At 36.5% G+C, this 19,186-nt stretch overlaps 1 protein-coding gene across 1 annotated transcript in view; it reads right to left on the bottom strand.

Moving 5' to 3' along the window:
• NDC80 (NDC80 kinetochore complex component) overlaps positions 1 to 19,186 on the bottom strand; it is a 50,083-nt gene that overhangs the window by 1,755 nt on the left and 29,142 nt on the right. Inside the window, exons 14-16 of the mRNA XM_028524807.2 lie at positions 10,749 to 10,841; positions 9,411 to 9,541; positions 2,678 to 2,780 (exon numbers count right to left, since the gene is read on the bottom strand). Coding sequence (XP_028380608.1) covers positions 2,678 to 2,780; positions 9,411 to 9,541; positions 10,749 to 10,841 — 327 coding nt within the window. The remainder of the gene's footprint in view (positions 1 to 2,677; positions 2,781 to 9,410; positions 9,542 to 10,748; positions 10,842 to 19,186) is intronic.

Raw genomic sequence — 19,186 nt, 5'->3', positions numbered from 1 at the left:
TTTCACAAAAATTAGGTGGCCTACAACAACGAAGTTTATGCTGTCAGTTCTGGAAGCTAGCAGTCTGAAATCAAGGTATTGACAGGGCTATGTTCTCTCTGAAAGTTCTAGGGAAGAATCCTTCTTTGCCTTCTCCCAGCTTCTTCCAGTTACCCTTGGTACTATTTAGTTTGTAGCTACGTCACTGTATTTCTGCCTCTATCTTCACATGGACTTTCTATAGGATACCAGCCACTGGATTTCAGGTCTACCCTAATCTATATGACTGCATCCTAACTAAGTACATCCACAAAAACTTTGTTTCCAAATAAGGTCACACTGTGAGATTTCAGATAGATAGGTATTTTTGGGGTATATTGTTTAACCCAGTACAGTACTCTAGCAGCATAAAAATTTAATTTAATACCTAGAGTGAAACTGCATGGCTTTATTAGGGATTGCCAAATTGTTCCCTAAAATTGTTATATCAATTTACAACCCCAGCAACATAAATGAGAACTCTCATTTTTATAATTCTTGTGGCAAGTAGTATTATTAAAGTTTAATTTATTGCCAGTTTATTGAGGGTGGGAATGTTATATCTTTTCATATGTTTGTTGGCCACATTAGGTCTTTGTGAAATTCCCTTTCAAGTCTTTGGCTCACTTTTCATATTTATTTTTCAGGGACTATATGTATCTAGATCTGTTACCAGTTGTTTAAAAAAAATTCTACCATTTTATTGCTTATCTTTCTACTCCCTAGAGATCTTAATTTTAATATAGTTGAATTTAATTGAATAATTCATTTTTCCTCCACTACTCTACAATACTACCTCTCATATATCAGTTTCCTGCCTATGCTCAATCAGCTGTTTCTGGATTCTTTGCCAGACAGGCTAGTTTGTATGTATAAATACTACAATGTGGTGATTAATATACCTTTATAATAATTTTTGAACATCTAAACAGACAAAAGAAAAAAAAAAGATTCTGTGCCCTTCAGGGAGGTAGGAACCCAGAATAGGAGTCAGCAACTTTTTCTGAATAAGTATTTTATTTTAGGCTTTGCGGCCTGAATACAGCAGATGGTCTTTGTGGCACCTGCTGAGCCCTGGTCTTGTAGCGGGAAAGCAGCCAAGATAGTATGAAAGTGAAATGAAATGGTTGTGTTCCAGTAAAACTTTATTCACAAAATTAGGCTGTGGGCACAATTTGGCCTGCAGACTGTAGTTTGCTGTCTCCTGGCTGACAACATCATGGCTCCACTAGGAACTGCTCAAAGAAACACACTGACCCATGGGAAATACAACATCTGAAGACACCATTAGATCCAAATTCCTGTTTTCTTCAGTACAATTTCATCACTCATAAACGTTCTCCATATTAGGTTTTAATGATAATTGATTAATTTTATATGCTCCTTCTATACTTTACTGGCTAATTGTGAATTTTGCATAGTGCAAAGTAGGTACTCAGGAAATGAACTCAGTCTGATCTTCTTAACAACATTAAACTATAGAGTAATTAAAAAGTAATAATCTATCATTAGAATTTCAAATATAATTTTGTGTTAACTGATTGAAACTTTAATAGTTGTGGGTACCTTTCACATAAATCCATAGTGATAAATCACTACTAGCTTAACAACACTAAGGTCAGACTAATAGTTATCTACAATAGAGGTACAAAGAATATTGGCAATTATTTAGTATAATCCTTTCATTTTTACAGAAGACAGACCAAAAGAAGTCAAATGATACACACAAGCAGACTTTCTCAATCTAAGCCAACAATAGTGTATTATGAATGAATATTTCTCTTAAAAACCAACAGTAGACTAGAACTATTACACAGCATACATGGGAGAAGGAGAAAGTAATCAATTGCTCAAATCATTTTCTGGTCTGTGGCTGAAAAAGGATTCATTAAAGGTTATAGAGCCACTAAATTGCTAAATTAGGAGAATGGGTAGAATCCTGGTTTTCTGATGTATGTAGGATGCTTTTCTTAATTTTAACTAGTAAGCAGTGAAGAGCACTGGCAAACAAGAAAGCAGCTGATCAATGTCATTCAGGAGAGATGAGGAAAAGTAGGATATCATATGCTCTGCTCTCAATATACGGAAGTCTATTAATGTAACGTAATGAACCTTCTTTTCTTAAACCATTCCCAACTGGAAATATATTACCTGATAAATTACCTAGGAATTGTGGAGTATAGCAATTACCTTAGCTTTTGTGTTCTGTACAGATGGTTGGAGGAAAAGTTTTATTGTTAAACTTTCAATTTATGTGAAAGGTGAGGATGAGGTAAACATTATGTTTCAGAAATACTTGATTCTATGTTTATATGAAATTAACATAATGGAAAAGTGGTCGTCATAACATGTACTTTCATCTGAATGAAATCTTAAATGTACTAAAATGTTTACAGTGCGTAGAATGAAGTTTGGCACCACATTCTATGATGTTGATGCAATAATCATTGTGGTTTATGTGAACAGAACAGGTTACTTATAAGATGCGCAAGTGTCCCCTCACACCACTGCTAGACAGGATTCTTTTGATAAATTTACACTAGATCATAATTCCCATAGAAATAAAGCTTATCATTAATTTTTTTGTAGAAACAAAAGAGACATATATAAAAACTTTAAAAACTTTCTTAGAATGTAGAAAAGACCTTCATACACTTACCTCCACAGACCCTACGTGGGTAGCAACCATCTCTAAAAGACACTGCAAATTATTTCCCACTTTTCGTCTTTCTTCAGTTGTGGTCTGTACGACTAGTTGGTATCTGTAGGATAAAAACTCTTGTTTGAGTTGCCTAGTGAAAAAATTTAGTATACCCCTTCTAGTTAGTTCACTTCCCCTTTTCATATCAACAAAACCAGGCTGTGATGGGGATATGTGCTGCGTGTTATATGTATGATTAATTCACAAAGGTGTAGCTTTCAATCACTAAACAGAAATAAAAACTTTTTCAAATATCCTTTGTAAGCAACAAAACAGCAAAACTTCATTCTTTAACATACAAAGCTTGGAAGCAAATGGTCTTACCTGAGTCTCCAAAGGATTATAAACTTCTTGATCTAATCTTTTTCTACGATTATCATGCATAATATCATTTATAGTAAAAATTTCTCTTTACGAATGTGTTTTGGGGTGAGAAATGAAATACACTTGAATGGGAGAGCAGGAGTCTTGTTCGATGGCATTCAAATTCAAATTCAAATTCAAAACAAAAACTGCAGGCCAAAAAACCCCTTCAACCAAATTTTCTATCGCTAGGCTACAAATAAGAAAATGAAGATCTGTGATTTTCTTTTTTTTGAAAAATATATTTTATTGATTATGCTATTACAGTTGTGATCTGATTTTCTTAAGGGTAATACTTCCAACATTAGAGTAAGATTTTTAAAAGTTATTTGGAGGTCACTTGACACTTAGAGAACCTGTAAATTAGCTAATAAACATACTGACTTTATACAGGTTGAACCAGAGAATTATATACACGCAAAGGCAAAAAAATGTCTATAAGGAATGTCACTATTTTTAGTTACATTTATGGCACTGTGTCTAAAATGTTTCCTATGTAAGTTTTAATAAGGGAAACAAAAAGAGAAAACTTGACTGTATAATTTGATAGTAAAGAACTTCTAAAAAAAAGTAACAGCGTCCAGTTACTTCTGCTATAGTGCTTGTTGGAAACATGTATTTGTTACAATTGGATATATTACGTAGCAATTAGAGCATAATGCAAATTTTGCATTTGCTTATACCAATTTCCTTCTTGAGAAACATTACGTGAATGCAGAGCACTGCACTCAGCTGAATCCAAATGCAAAGAAATATATAAAACACAAAACATACAAGCACACACCTGACAGGAGCACTAGCTCCTACAGTTCATTAAATATGTGATGAGCCACATGCATCCATATCTGATGCTACAATTTTCTATTTAGTTTCAGATAACCCTCCTTCTACCTCTTCCCGTTAATTCACAGGGTGCAACCCTTTGAATGCCCACTTCCCCATATAAAATTTAGGTCTTTTTAAGGTAGAGTATACTACTTCTTGTGGTATTTAGGTATTTCTTAAAAATATTTAACATGTTTACAATTGTGCTAACATTTTCATAGGTTCCAGTCTTTGTTTATGTGTAACTGACAAAGTTTTGGAAAGTTGGGCCCCGATCATAATTTTCCCATAAGCCCTGTAGTTTTTATTGCAGATGTTTTTTCATAGTGAAACAGGGTGTAGACTGAGAGGCCTCCAAAGCTCCCATAGCCCTTGGTTGGGGGGTGGGGGGAACAGATGATATGGCTTGAGATATTTTCATAACAAAGGCAAAATAATAGCTGTGCTACTGCCTCCTGGCAAGGTGTGTGTGACTTTCAGGATGTATTCTGGGGGGGGGGGGAAACCCCCAAGGAACTGTAATTGACTTTGAAGCTTTTAAAAGCCAACAAGAAAAAGTCTAATACCACCTTGACTGGTTGTGTGGTCCCTGGAAGTCTTTCCAGGAAAGAAATGAAGGTCAAAGGTCACTTTTCTGAAAAAATGGCTAGAAGAAACCTTAAGGCACAATGGAAGACTTAAGGACTTGAAAAAAGCAAGTGGTAGAGGCAAGGCCAAATGGCAGATATGTGGCTCAACTTCTGTGCCCTGAAGGGTGGACTAAAAAGTCAATCTAAAGGTTCCCTGTGTAAATTCCAGCAAAGCAGACTTAAAAGTCATATGTAACCAATTGCTGCTCTTGGTGTGTTTATACAAAAGAACAGGAAATATTAAAACTGGAATTAATGCAGTCCCTTTAATGATAATAAGGGCAATCTTAGGAAGAAAAATAATAATTCAAAAAAATCAAAAAGCTCAGTGTTGGACAGTGCAGCTGTCTTCAAAGTTTTTCATTTGAAAGTTAAAATTGGGTTTTTGACATCATCAAAAATGCTCAATTTATTTGTCAATTTGCCACTGTTAAATGTCATGCTATTAAGGGCCTTGCAATTAAATGTCTTCCCAAAAGACTCGCAGTCTCAAAAAACTGGTTCGTGACTGCAAATTGTATAAATTAACATGTGTGTTCTTCCTTCTGTTTTCGTAAGGCGTAATAAGCCTATGATCTCATTACCTAAGTAATCAGTTGCAATATAGAACTCACTTAAGAAGCCCACCTGCAGCTCCACCTCCTAAGACTCAACAGTTTGATTGAACTAAGTGGTTGGTTGGTGAAATATTGGTGCAGTCTGTGGGCTTCACTTTAAAACTGGTTTCCTTTTCCAAAAAAAGCCACTCTTTTCCTAATGTGGGACATTGAAAAGAATTGGTCCCTGCCTTTGACGCAGGGTTTCAACTGTGCTTTCTAACCTTCCTGTCTCCAGAATATGACAATGCCAACATGTCCAAACGTGCCAGCCCTTGGACACCAAACACACCACTGCCTGGGGACAGCCAAGTGACCTCAACTCTGCAAGGCCCCCCCCCCCCCCCCAAGGCCATCCTCTGCTCTGCTTCACATGCTTACTTTGTTAGGAACTACTGAACTCAGGCATAGGTAGTAGAACAATGGCTATGGCCAGCAGAAGGTAACTCCGAAAATTTAAGACCTTCATCCATTGTCCTTTATAAGATTATAAAGACCCACTTCCGCCCAAGATGGAGGCGTAGGTAGACACACTGTGCCTCCTCCCACAACCAAAATAAGGACAACCATTTAGAAACAAAGTAACAACCAGAACTGACAGAAAATTGAACTGTATAGAAGTCCAACAACCAAGGAGTTAAAATAGACACATTCATCCAGACCAGTAGGAGGGGTGGAGTCGGCGGCCAGGCGGAGAGGGGTTGTGGCAAAAAAAGTGGTAGCACCTGGCATGCAAGGCAGCATCTAACCCCAGGCATGCAAGACCTCAGCGGGAAGACCCTGGGCGCCCAGGTGGCAACCGGCAGACCCAGCAAGGCGGCGATTGTGAAGTGGGGCATGGCGTGCAAGGCGGCTGGCTGACCAGATGGTCCCACATTCGTGAGCAGATAAACCAGGCGAAACTGGGGAGCGAGACAGACCATGCAACCCAGGGCCCCAGTGCGGGGAAATAAGGCCTTGAAACACCGGCTAAAAACACCTGTGGGAGTTGAGGTGTTGGGAGAGACACCCAGCATCACATGAGAGTTCACTGAAGAGACCCACAGGTTCTTAGAACATACACAAGCCCACTCACATGGGAATCAGCACCAGAAAGGCCCAGTTTGCTTTGGGGGAAAGGCAGAAGGGACTGAAATCCGACAGAGAGAAGAGCAAGTGCCATTGTTCCCTCTTGGACTCCGTCCCCACATTCAGCGCCACAACCCAGTAACTGAGCTGTCTTGCCCTGGTGAACACCTAAGGCTCCGCCCCTCATACATAACAGGCATGACAAGACAAAAAAAAAAAAAAGCCCAAATGGAACAACAGATCAAAGCTCCAGAAAAAACACAATCAAGCGACGAAGAGGTAGCCAACCTATCAGATGCACAGTTCAAAGCACTGGTGATCAGGATGCTCACAGAATTGGTTGAATTTGGTCACAATTAGATGAAAAAATGAAGGCTATGCTAAGTGAAATGAAGGAAAATGTACAGGGAACCAATAGGATGTGATGGGAAGGAAACTGGGACTCAAATCAATGGAGTGGACCAGAAAGAAGAAAGAAAAATCAAACAGAAAAGAATGAAGAAATAAGAATTCAAAAAAATGAGAAGAGGCCTAGGAATATCCAAGACATCTTTAAATATTCCAACATCCGAATTATAGGGTACCAGAAGGGGAGGAGGAAGAGCAACAAGTAGAAAACTTATTTGAACAAATAATAAAGGAGAACTCCCCCAATCTGGCAAAGGAAATAGATTTCCAGGAAGTCCAGGAAGCTCAAAGATTCCCAAAGAAGTTGGATCCAAGGAGGTACATACCAAGGCACATCATAATTACATTATCCAAGATTAAAATTAAGGAGAGAATCCTAGAAGCAGCAAGAGATAAGGAGACAGTAACCTACAAAAGAGTCCCATCAGACTCTCAGCTGATTTCTCAAAACAGACCTTGCAGGCAAGAAGGGGCTGGAAGGAAGTATTCCAAGTCATGAAAGGCAAGGACCTACATCCAAGATTGCTCCAGCAAAGCTTCAATTTAGATGGAAGGGCAGATAAAATGCTTCTCAGATAAGGTCAAGTTAAAGGAGTTCATCATCACCAAGCTCTTATTATATGAAATGTTAAAGGGACTTATCTAAGAAAAAGAAGATAAAAAACATGTATAGTAAAATGACAGCAAACTCACAGTTGTTAACAACCACACCCAAAACAAAAACAAAAGCAAACTAAGCAAACAACTAGAACAGGAACAGAATCACAGAAATGGAGATCACATAGAGGATTAGCAACAGGGAAGTGGGAGGAGGAGAGGGGGAAAAGGTACAAAGAATAAGTAGCATAGACGGTAGGTAGAAAATAGACAGGGGGGGGGCAAGAATAGTATGGGAAATGTAGAAGCTAAAGAACTTATGACACATGGACATGAACTAAAAGGGGGGAATGTGGCTGGGAGAAGGTATGCAGGGTGGTGGGGAATGAAGGGGGGGATGAGACAATTGTAATAGCATAATCAACAAAATATATTAAAAAAAAAAAGAATCAGGTACCATTTTAAACCCTCTGTTCCAAAAGAGAAAGAGGTCGATGAGCTATGGACAAAAATTAAATTATAGAATGCAAAAAGAGAAGTCATGTTAAAGAAAAATACAAATATTTATTTATAATGTAAAGATAAATATTAGAATATTAAAATGATATATACGGAAGCCAAATATATATATATATATATATATATATAGTCCCCAAAGTAAGAAAGGGCGGGAATTGAAACAAAGTGTAGACTGTGTAGACTGATGGTTCCCCAAAGCCCCCATAGCTCTTGGTTGGGGGATGAGGGGAGCAGATGATATTTTTCATAAGAGGCAAAATAATAGCTGTGCTACTGCCTCAGGGCAAGGTGAGCATGACTTTCAGGATATATCCTTACTCATGGTATAGCCAGAGGGGTAGTCTTTCTGGATGACTAAGTCACTCTTGCCCTGACTGGGAATGGCAGCGGGAAGAATGTAAACTATACAGGGAAGATGGCAAATGTAGCTCATTGTGGGAAAAGTAAAAAATAAGGTCATGCAGAAGGCTCTGGGTCAGGATTTAAAACTAAGGGTGAGGAGTCACAAGGAAAGCCATGATGAAGGAGTGTAAAGAAGCCATGCTGCAAATACAGAAAGAGGAGCCATGAGAAAAACAAAAAGCTTACAGTAAGGGTACAACCATGCTGCCAGTAATAAGATAGGAGCCGTGCAGGCTGTAGAAGCTGGCCACCATGGGCTACTAAGAAAGCTGGCATGCTGCTTTAAGCATGCCTGCTCCAGCAAATTCCAAAGCCACCAAGGATCCTGCCTTGCGAAACACTGACCTGCTGCCTTGCACACCCAGACTCTATCTGGACTCTTGAAACTTGTGCCTTTCCTGGACTCCACCATAATCCAGTGCACCATGGCATATGTATTCCTTGGACTATAACGTGGAGGCTAATGACAACATACCCCAGATACTGAAGAAAAAAGCTGCTGTGAGACTGCACAGCTAGCTTAAAATTAGAAAGGGGAACTTTTTGAGCTTTTGGCTTATAGCCTTTTGGGAAACAATGGAAGTGTTGGGTCTCGTGAGAAAGAAGGGCTCCAAGCATTCGTACTCTGAGTGCTTGCAAGGTCGGAATATTGTAAATAAAAACCTGTTCCTTCCAGAGTTAATTGTTGGGTCATTCACCAAGGTGCCACATGGACAGGACTGTTTACTTGGTTACAATTGTGGAGTGAATATTATGAAGACACATGTTCTGTTATAGCAGACTAACTCTGTAATCTATAGTAAAATTATAGTTTATATACACCTAATTTCTAAGAAGTATATCTTAAAAATATGAGCTTAGTGGAGTTGATTAAAGCTTAGTGAGACTTTACTAAAATTTGCTAACAAATAGCCAAAGTTATTTGAATTGATTTAAAATTTTACGTTGTTTTCAGGGATTAAAAACCCATTTACTAATTACATCTAAAAAAATGAAGGGGCAATAGCTGTAACAGCAGCAGAATGTATTTGTCTACATATATACATATGTAGACATATGTATAGCTATATGTATTTGTGTATATATATGTATACCAGCAGAATGTATTTGTCTGGGGAAAGTATCTTCATGTTACAAGCTATTCTGTTTAAGTTCTATTCACCACTCCCTCAACAACCAAAGAGCTCTACAATACATATTAAAGCAAATAAACATAGATCTAGCTCTACAGAATGTCAAATAAACTGAAAATAAACATTATAAATCTTGGTGAGATGAACTTACTCCCGCTGAATAGAATCTAATTCATTCATAGCTTCACTGAGGCCCTCGTTAACAGCACTCTCCAGCATGTGCTTGTGCTTCTCCAAGGACTCCAGCTCACTGGCACATTTATTGTCCTCTTCTTCAGCTTCCTATCAGAATAGAGTCATGGTTATATATTTTGATATTCACCTCCTATATACTTCAGGTGGATTTAAAAAAATTTATGTAAGCATTTGAAAAAATCAGTTTGCATCATCATTTGTATTCTCACGATGCTTACTACTTTACTTGTAGGACATATTAAATTAAAATACTCTTTTGGGAATCTTATACTATAAACATAAATGTGACCTTCTCAACAGACCTGTTTAAAATACATTCAGCAGTGTTTTCAAGTTTGTACTGAAAGAAATTTTATGATACTCCGATTTAAATTTTTCCATGACATTAAAGATACTTTTTAATAAGTCAAAATGTGGGTAACTTTCACACAACCATTATTTTACACATATATTAATTATGAACAGCCAAAGTAGCCTAAATTCATCAATTCTTAGATTTTGCAAGATGAAATATAAAAAAGTCTTTTACTTTCACTTAAGTGCTTTAAAGAAAAAATTCAAGTGTTGTCATAGAGAACATATGAAAAAACAAAAATAATTATCAAATGCCTCATATTTCACATGTAGATCACATTATTGTGGTGTATTTTCTACAGATTTCACACTGCTTATAAAATGTATATGTCATATAGGTCAAGAGAAAAGTTTCAATTCCTGATACCTTGTTGGTGTAACTAAGTAAAAAGTATTGGTGGTTAAAATTTTCACATAAACTGCATAAGTGGTAATGAACAGAGTCATCTGAGTACTACCCTAAGTAAATGCTGGCCAGAAAGAGAGTTGGTGGGGAATGAATCTTATTATTTTACCCATATTCTAGATTTCATGTTAAATGACCTTTAGAATTTGGCCAGGATAGTCAGTTTGTAATGACACTTTTATGCAATTACATACAAAAGGTCTTATTGGGGTATAAACTTTAGAAGTACTTAAGACTAAGTCTCCATAAAAAGGTAGAAGAAATTATGGTTAAAACATAAGGATACTAAATCACATATGCAGGCATAAAAAATTAGTGAAAGAGTAAACATATTCTGTGATGAAACAGCTGGAGTCCAGACAGTCATTTAAAAAAAATAAAAAAGCTCCACACAGTAAATTCTGGAAGACAAAACTAAAACACAAGTTGCAGGATATAGCTTAAATATTTCAGTTTGCTGTCAGAACTAATACCAAGTCAATCAATCAAGACACAGCTTTGGCTAACCTATATAAACTGTGACAACGTTCTTACCTTAACCTTTTGTTGGTAAAGATCATCCAGCTTTTGAATTTCTTCTTTCAGACTTCTTACACTTCTCCTACTTTCCGTTATCATTGTATTTAACTTGGGAAATAAAACTTTGGGTGAGAAATCATAACCATACATCAAAAAATTTAATTAGTTATTTAACTTTTATATTAACAACTAAATAAACCATGTTATTTCTTCTAGTTCTTTTGGACACTTACTTATTATTTGTCTTAAAAATTTATTATTCCCTAAATAGGAGTTATTTTCAAGAAAACTTGTAATTAATGTTTAAATGCAGAGTGGTAGAGTAGGTCATTAGTTAGGAATTTAAAGTGTGGCTTAATTCTCAGTAAAATAAGGATACCATCATGTTTTTCCACTAGTAGCTGTGGGAATGCCTTTAAGCTCTCATGTACATTATATAAATATTATATACTGTTTTAATATTAATGTATTAATAAATATAAATTATTTTTGCTCTCTGGTTTCCTTAGACTTTATCTCCTTTAGTTCCCTAGCTTCCCATTTATGTTCACTTTCTGGGATAGTAAAGAAAACTATTCATATGAATTTTATTGGGTAACATTTCCTAATTGGTTATAGTCAATACATTCTTCCAAAGAGTAACCAAATTTAATCTTGTGCTTTAAGATGTTAAAACTAAAATCAAAGAAAAGGTGTTTCTAAAGCTCATTTCGTGTTGATAGTGCTGACACCAGACAATATTGATAATACAGAATATTTTTTAGCTAGATCAAGAGGAAACTATTTCCCATAGTAAACAGAAAATAGTAAAAGGTATAAACTAGTATCTTTCTTTAAAAGGACGATTTTACATATAGACAAAAATTTTAAAAATTATATATGTTTTGGGGAAAATTTAGTGAAGGTATTGTTACTTGCAAAAGATAGGATGGTTAAAGGACTTGTTACACTTGTTAAAGAAACGCATATATGTCTCATTCAGTCATCAAAAGTCCCTAGTAAGGGACCTGCTATTTTACAAGTGAGAAGAGTGGGCTGGAAAAAATGCTATTTACTCCAGGATCATGCAACTAGCATATACCCAGAACTAAAACCTAGATGTTCTAACTCAAAGGACATTTTGTATACCACCCACCTTTTCAATTATGTTAAAGACCAGAGTTACTGAAGTTATAAACTTTGCTTCCACTCTAAAGATATTTTACTTCTAAAGTAATTACTAAGTTAAGCTAATTGTTTCATGAAATTCATCTACCGTAAGACCAATGGGCACCTAAAAATCAGAACCTCCACCGGGTCCTCATGACTGGTCAAAATCATGTTCACTTATCTTTGAGGAGCTTTTATTTTCCATGTCAGCTTTATTAAAGCTTTATTCATCCATTAATTAAACATTCCCCTACCCATTTATGAAAATACACATTTCCACTGTGGTAAACAGGAAAAATTAAAGAATAATAATCATTAATGATAATTTTGCAACCAAAAATAATCATTACTAATATTTGGCATACTTCCTCTAGTCTTTCTTTCTTGTTTCTTTCTTTTATTCAACAAAGAGATACAAAGTTGCTTATGAAAAAAAGAAGTCAGAAAAGCCCTGGCTGGTATGGCTCAGTGGACTGAGCACTGGACTGTGAAGCAAAGGGTCACTGGTTCCATTCCAAGTCAGGGCAGATGCCTGGGTTGTAAAGCCAGGTTCCACAGTGTAGGGCATGTGAGAGGCAACCACACCTTGATGTTTCTCTCCCTCTTTCTCCTTCCCTTCCCCTGTCTAAAAATAAATACATAAAATCTTAAAAAAAGAAAAAAGACTGGAATTCTAGCACTTCTTGCTTCCAACCAACCGAGATACTTGTATGAGACCTTTCCTTCTTCCTTTCAGTTTCAGAATACAGGACACCTATTTTCCCAATGAAAAAAATTAACCTTCCAGCTCTTCTCTGGATCCTATGCTTTCACCTTCCTTCATGAACTACATTCATATCAGTTAATCTCTTTTGCTCTTATTTTTTTTTAAACTACCCTCTTGCCCTTGAACCCCCTTCTTATCTTTTTAATGAAACCCCTTTTCCTATAAAACCCCAAAAACAAAACCTCAAAAATCAGAAACCTTCCCCACGTACCACTTTCTATTGTTTCATCTCCTTTCCTTAGACAGAAACATTTACTATAGTTTAATCTGTAGTAGTCCACAAAGAGTAGCTTATTCATAGTATAGTATATTCCATCTTGTACCATTTAAGATTCGATGCACAGTAATATGCTCTCTGGCTCCTATGCTTTTGCAAATGTCACTAGTAACCATCTTAATGGCTAAAGTCATGAGCAACTTTCAGAGTTAATCTTATTTGACATCTGATTACTCCTTTCTAAAATCCCCTTCCTTGGTTTTTAAGACCATGTAAATTCCTGGTTTTCTCTTTAAGTTTTGGGAGGTCCTTCTAATTCTTCCTCATAAGTTTCTCTTTCTCTGCTTGTGCTTTGGACATGGGTGTTTTTTCAGGATTCTGATCTTGGCTACATTCTCACTCACTTGGGAGAGCACTCTCTTTCATTCTCACACTGGGAGATCTCCTGGCTTAAGTAGCTATACACTAAGAAATATCTGTATCTATAGATCTCCAAACTCCAACTGCCTATTGGACATTCTCCACTTTAGTGTCCCAGAAATCTAAAACTCAGCATATCCCATCCTGAAATTCTCTCTTCCATAACCTCCTCTTGTATTCTTTATCTAGGTTCTAGAACATCACCACTGACAAAGATTCTCTCCTTGACCAAACTATTTATACTCTGAACTTTCTTCTCAACTAGGGTGACTTTTGGGCTTCACATTTGTCTCTATATTGTCTAATGTTAGCAAAACCCCCAATTAGTTATTTTAACCAGAATCCCACCATCTTTAGTATCTGATCTAGTCCTCGTCTTCCAGCCCCTTAATGTTCTTTCCTTCACTAAGAACTCTATTTAGGTCGGTTTAGCCAGAATCCCCCTTAATCCTGAGATTCCCCTCAGTAATTTTCAATCCACTGAACTCTCCCTTGCTCTTTGGCTATAAGTTCTCACTTCTCTTTATTGTTATTTGAAGTTGAGTCCAATCTCTCTTGCCTTCTACAAAAACCCCATTGTAATAGTACCACTTGAATAAAGTCTGCCTTACCATCTTTGACAAGTGTCATGAATAATTTTTCCACACCATGTACCAAAGCTGGACACCGAAACATTTTAAATTCTTCTCTTCCTTAAACTTTATATCCAAATAAACCACTAAATTAGGTTGTTTCAATCTTTAAATCTCTTTTCATCTTCGCTACAATAGCCTTAGTTTCAGTCTTTACCATTTAGGTTACTATGAGGTGTCTTTATTGTGTCTCTACTCTTCAATATAGCAACACTGATAGAAAACTTTACAATGGTCCCCACCACCTATAGAATAAAAATTCAGCAGGTAAGCAAGAAGTAATAAGCCCCTTCATAATTAGTCCAAGCTTCTCTGTCATACTACTTATACTCATGGTGAGTCATTAACATGCTATGCTCTTTGATCTCTGGACCATCAGTGGTGTGTGTATCCTTCTGTGTAATCCACTGGCCAATTCCTACGTGTTGTTTACAACTCAGCTCAGCCACCACTTCTTTCAGGAAAAAAACTGTGCTTATTTTAGATAGGTAATTATGAGAATCCACAATGATGTATTTACACTACAAAAATGACATGAAAGTTAATGTTTTCAGGCCCTCCTTCTCACTTGAGATATAATTCACAAAGGCAGATACTGTATTACCAACACCAATTACAATAACACCAGATGCAGGCTCTCAAAAAATATCTGAATCAATTTTAGCTGTTAATATTTAAACTTTACATTTATATTCATAAGTGTAACTGGTTTAATTTTCTTTTGCAATGTCTTTATAAGGTTGTGGTATGAGGATTATGAGAATTCATAAATGAAAATTTTTAAAGGTTTGTGTTTATATTGTACTACTTCATAACTCAAATAAATTCCCTCTACCTTTGTAGTATACAGATTTCTCATTTGCATTTTCCTGTTTTTTTTTTTTCCTTAAATGATTTTGGCAATTATTTTAAAGTACTTTTCAGACTGATTAGTTTTGTTATTCTAATTTATTTATTTGTTTAAACTTTACTATTTCAAATTGGTATTTTACCTTATGCCATTTTAACTTGGTTAAACAGATTATCAAGATGAAAAAATAGTTTATATATATATATATTTAGGGTATACAATACAACGACCTGATATATGCATTTTTGTGAAATGATTATTAGTACATTAAGTTTAATCAGGATCACTCCTTTCTTGAAAAGTCTTCCTTACTTCGGCTTTTATAGCATATTCTTTTGATTGTTCTCCAACTATTTTGTCTACTTCCTTGATGTATTTTTCCCAGAATCTTCTTCATTTTCCAATCCCTTAAGTGTTGTTCCTTCTCAAAGATTCAATCCTCTGCCACTTCCCTGTATACTCTCTCCCTAAGAAATATCACTCACATATTCAACTATCACATATATGCCAAAGATATACACATATATATGTAATTTTGGACTCAACCTCTCTCTTATGTTCTCAATCTATTGCTTCAACTTCCTTTTGGATGTCTATGTACCCGAAAGAGCAAGCTCAACATCTCTAGCACAGTCTTGGCCACCCCAACATTCATTTTTCTTCTTCTAGGTTGCCGACACTATGAAAATTTAACTCACTGTTGATATTTCTTTCGCTCTTCAGTTTTACATTCATCCATTAAATGCTTGGGTTCTACCTTCTTAACATTTCCTAAACCTGTCCCCTTTCTTCCACTTCTATTCCTACTACAATAAGTTAACCTCTTAACGATTTTAGTTGCTTCACCTGTAATTCACTTTTTTCAATGCTCAAATGATTTCGCAAAAATATAAATCTGATTAGCATAACTGCATACCAGTCTTTTTCTCCAAATGGGAATTTATATTTCATATCAATTTCAGTTATCTTTATCTTTGGAACATTAACCTGCCCATAGTAGGCATCTCATAATGTCCATTCCTTTTCAGTTTTCCTTCCTATAGACTTTAAAAAGTTTCAGTGTAAATTTGAAAGATATTTCAGTCATGAGGTTTCTATTGCTTGCATTCCACATTTTGTTGAGTCTTTTGTTTTGGTGCACATCAAAACAGAAGTGAGGAAACAAACTGAAGCGGGCTACAGGGCAAGTTCGACTTAGATAACCATCATGTCTATGAAACATCTGTTAAAGCAGTCCTAATTCCTTATATTCTTTTCATACTGTAACGTTCCAGAAACCCCGAATTATAACAATATGTATCATGAAATTCCTCACTTACATGTTGCAAACTTTTCCATTTTTTTTCCAAGTGGAAAAATACTTTCTAATACAAAGTCAGTCTTAACAGAATTGGTTAACATTAAAAACTATGGGGTTTACTTGCATTTGTGAAACACCATAGGTTTTATTTCCAGATGAGAAAAAATAAACAAGTCTCTACTTTGAGAAAAGACAGGATTTCTTTTATATAGTAGTTCCCTTTTATCTGTGAGGGATAAGTTCTATGATTCCCAGTGGACACCTGATACCACGGATAGTACCGAACCCTATATATACTTGACCACAAGCATTGCAATACAGCAGTTAATCTGATAGCTGAGATGGCTACTAAGTGACTAAACAGGTGGGTAAGTAGTGTATAAAGTGTGAATAGGTTGTACAAACGGATGATTCACATCCTGGGCAGGATTTCATCAAGCAACTCAGAACAGCATGTAATTTAAAGCTTATGAACTATTTATGGAATTTTCCACTTAATATTTCTGGACTGCAGTTGACTATGGGTAACCAAAACCGTAGAGAGCAAAATTGTGGAGAGCAGGGCTGGCAACTGTATCTTGAGATCTGTTAGCCAGGCAACAGTTCTTGGACAGCTGAATTAAGTAGGTTTTCCTTTAATTGTTGAATGTCATAATAATACCTTTAGTTTGTATTAGAGTGGCTTTTCCTTTTTTTAAGTGTATTTTATTGATTATGCTATTACAGTTGTCTCATTTTTTTTTGCTCCCTTTTATTCCCTTCAAACCTGTACCTCCCCTCCCACCAGCATTCCCCACCCTTAGTTCATGTCTATGCATTGTACAGAAACATTCTTTGGCTTCTCCATTTCCTATGCTATTCTTAACCTTCCCATCTATTTTGTACCTATGCTTCCTATTCCCTGTACCTTTCCTCCCATTCTCCTCCCACCCCCTCCCTGTGATCTCCATTTCTGTGGTTCTGTTCTTGTCTTAGTTGACATTTGCTTAGTTCATTTTTATTTTGCTTTTTATGTTTGGTTGTTGATAAGTTTTAAGTTTGTTGTCATTTTACTGTTCATATTTTTGATCTTCCTTTTCTTAGATAAGTCCCTTTAACATTTCATATAAGAGCTTGGTGATGATGAACTTCTTTAACTTGACCTTATCTGGGAAGCACTTTATCTGTCCGGAAGTGATAGGTTTGCTAGATAGAGTTATCTTAGATGTAGGTCCTTGCCTTTAACAACTTGGAATACTTCTTTCCAGCCAAAGAAGTATTCCTTTGCCTGCAAATTTTCCTTTGAGAAACCAACTGACAGTCTCATGGGAACTCCTTTGTACGTAATTGTCTCCTTTTCTCTTACAGCTTTTAAGATTCTCTCCTTATCTTTAATCTTGTATAATGTGATTATGATGTACTATGGTGTGTGCTTCCTTGGGTCCAACTTCTTGGGGACCCTCTTAGCTTCCTGGACTTCTTGGAAGTGTATTTCCTTTGCCAGATTGGGGAAGTTCTCCTTCATTATGTTTTCAATTTCTTGCTCTTCCTTTCTCCTTCTAGCATCCCTATGATTTGGACATCGGAACGTTTAAAGTTGTCCCAGAAGTTCCTAAGCCTTTCCTCATTTTTTTGAATTCTTGTTTCTTCATTCTGTTCTGGTTGAATGCTTATTTCTTCTTTCTGGTCCAAATTGTTGATTTGAGTCCTTCACTGTTGTTTCCCTGTATATTTTTCTTTATTTCACTTTGCATAGTCTTCACTTTTTCTTCTATTTTGTGACTGTTGTCAGCCATTTCTGTGACCATCCTTATTATAGTGTTTTGAACTCTGCATCTGATAAGTTGGCCATCTGTTCATTGCTTAGTTCTATTTCTGGAGTTTTGACCTGTTCTTTTATTTGGGCCATATTTCTATGTCTCAGCACACCTGTTAAGTTGCAAGGGGTAGAGCCTTAGGTATTTGGCAGGGCTGGGCAACTGACTGCTGTGCTGTGGAGCTGTACGTGGGGGACGAGTCAGAGAGGGAATAACACCACTTGCTCAGCTCAGGCCTTGCTTTCAGTGACTTCCTCTGCTACCCACAAGCAAACTGGGCCCTTCTGGTGCTGATTCCTGGGGGTGTATATATGTTCTAGGACCCTGTGTGTCTCTCCAATGAACCTTCCTGTGAGGCTGGGAGTTTCTCCTGCCATCATAACTCCCCCCAGGTTTTTACAGCCAGAGGTTTTTGAGGCATTCTGGAACCCTGGGTTACTCAGTCTGTTCTCATTCCCCAGTTGTTTCTCCTGGTTTATCTGCACATGGGAGTGCCCAGTCCTTTAGCCACTGTCTTGAGGCATCCTTCCCACCCCTCCTACCAGTATAAATGAATATTTCTTCTTTAACTCCTTGGTTGTTGTACTTCCATACAGTTTGATTTTCTGGCAGTTCTTGTTTTTTTGTTTTTAAATTGGTTATTGTCCTTCTTTTGGTTGTGGGAGGAGGCAAAGTGTATCCACTTCTTAAATTTTCTTAACTCTAACAATGCTTAATATAAAGGTTGTTATATACAATAGTACTGTTCTCTTTCAGGGATACTGGTGTTCACAGAAACAGAAACTTTTTGCAAACTACTTTTGGAAGCAGACTATCACAGACATTTAAATTTAAGTCTCCATGAGTTCTGTCCACAATAAAAAATTTGGTAAAAAGAAATTTCTTAACTTATCATAGCTAGTTAGCTTCTAACCCCAAATGATACATATCTACTTTTAAGGTAGCCACTTAAAACTCCTTTAAGTATAAAAAGGAGTATTATTAAAATATCTCATGGTAGAGGAGGAAATTCTCCATTAAAAACAAAGGGAAATTTATTCAGTTACAGATATCCCTTCATTATCAATGATGTATCAAGTCTAGGATGTTTAAGTTACTTCAAATGTCAAGGGTATTCCCAACTCTCATTTTAATAATTTTATCAAGAATTAATTTCTGCCCTTGCTGGCATAGCTCAGTGGATTGAGTGCGGGCTGCGAACCAAAGTGTCACAGGTTTGATTCCCAGCCAGGGTACATGCCTGGGTTGTAGGCCATAACTCCCAGCAATTGCACACTGATGTTTCTCTCTCTCTCTCTATCTCCTTCCCTTCCCTCTCTAAAA

Source organism: Phyllostomus discolor, chromosome 9 (assembly GCF_004126475.2).
Source record: "Phyllostomus discolor isolate MPI-MPIP mPhyDis1 chromosome 9, mPhyDis1.pri.v3, whole genome shotgun sequence".
Classification (NCBI taxonomy): Eukaryota; Metazoa; Chordata; class Mammalia; order Chiroptera; family Phyllostomidae; genus Phyllostomus; species Phyllostomus discolor.
The sequence above is the reverse complement of the archived record's forward strand: the minus strand, read 5'-3'. Positions and strand labels throughout refer to the sequence as shown.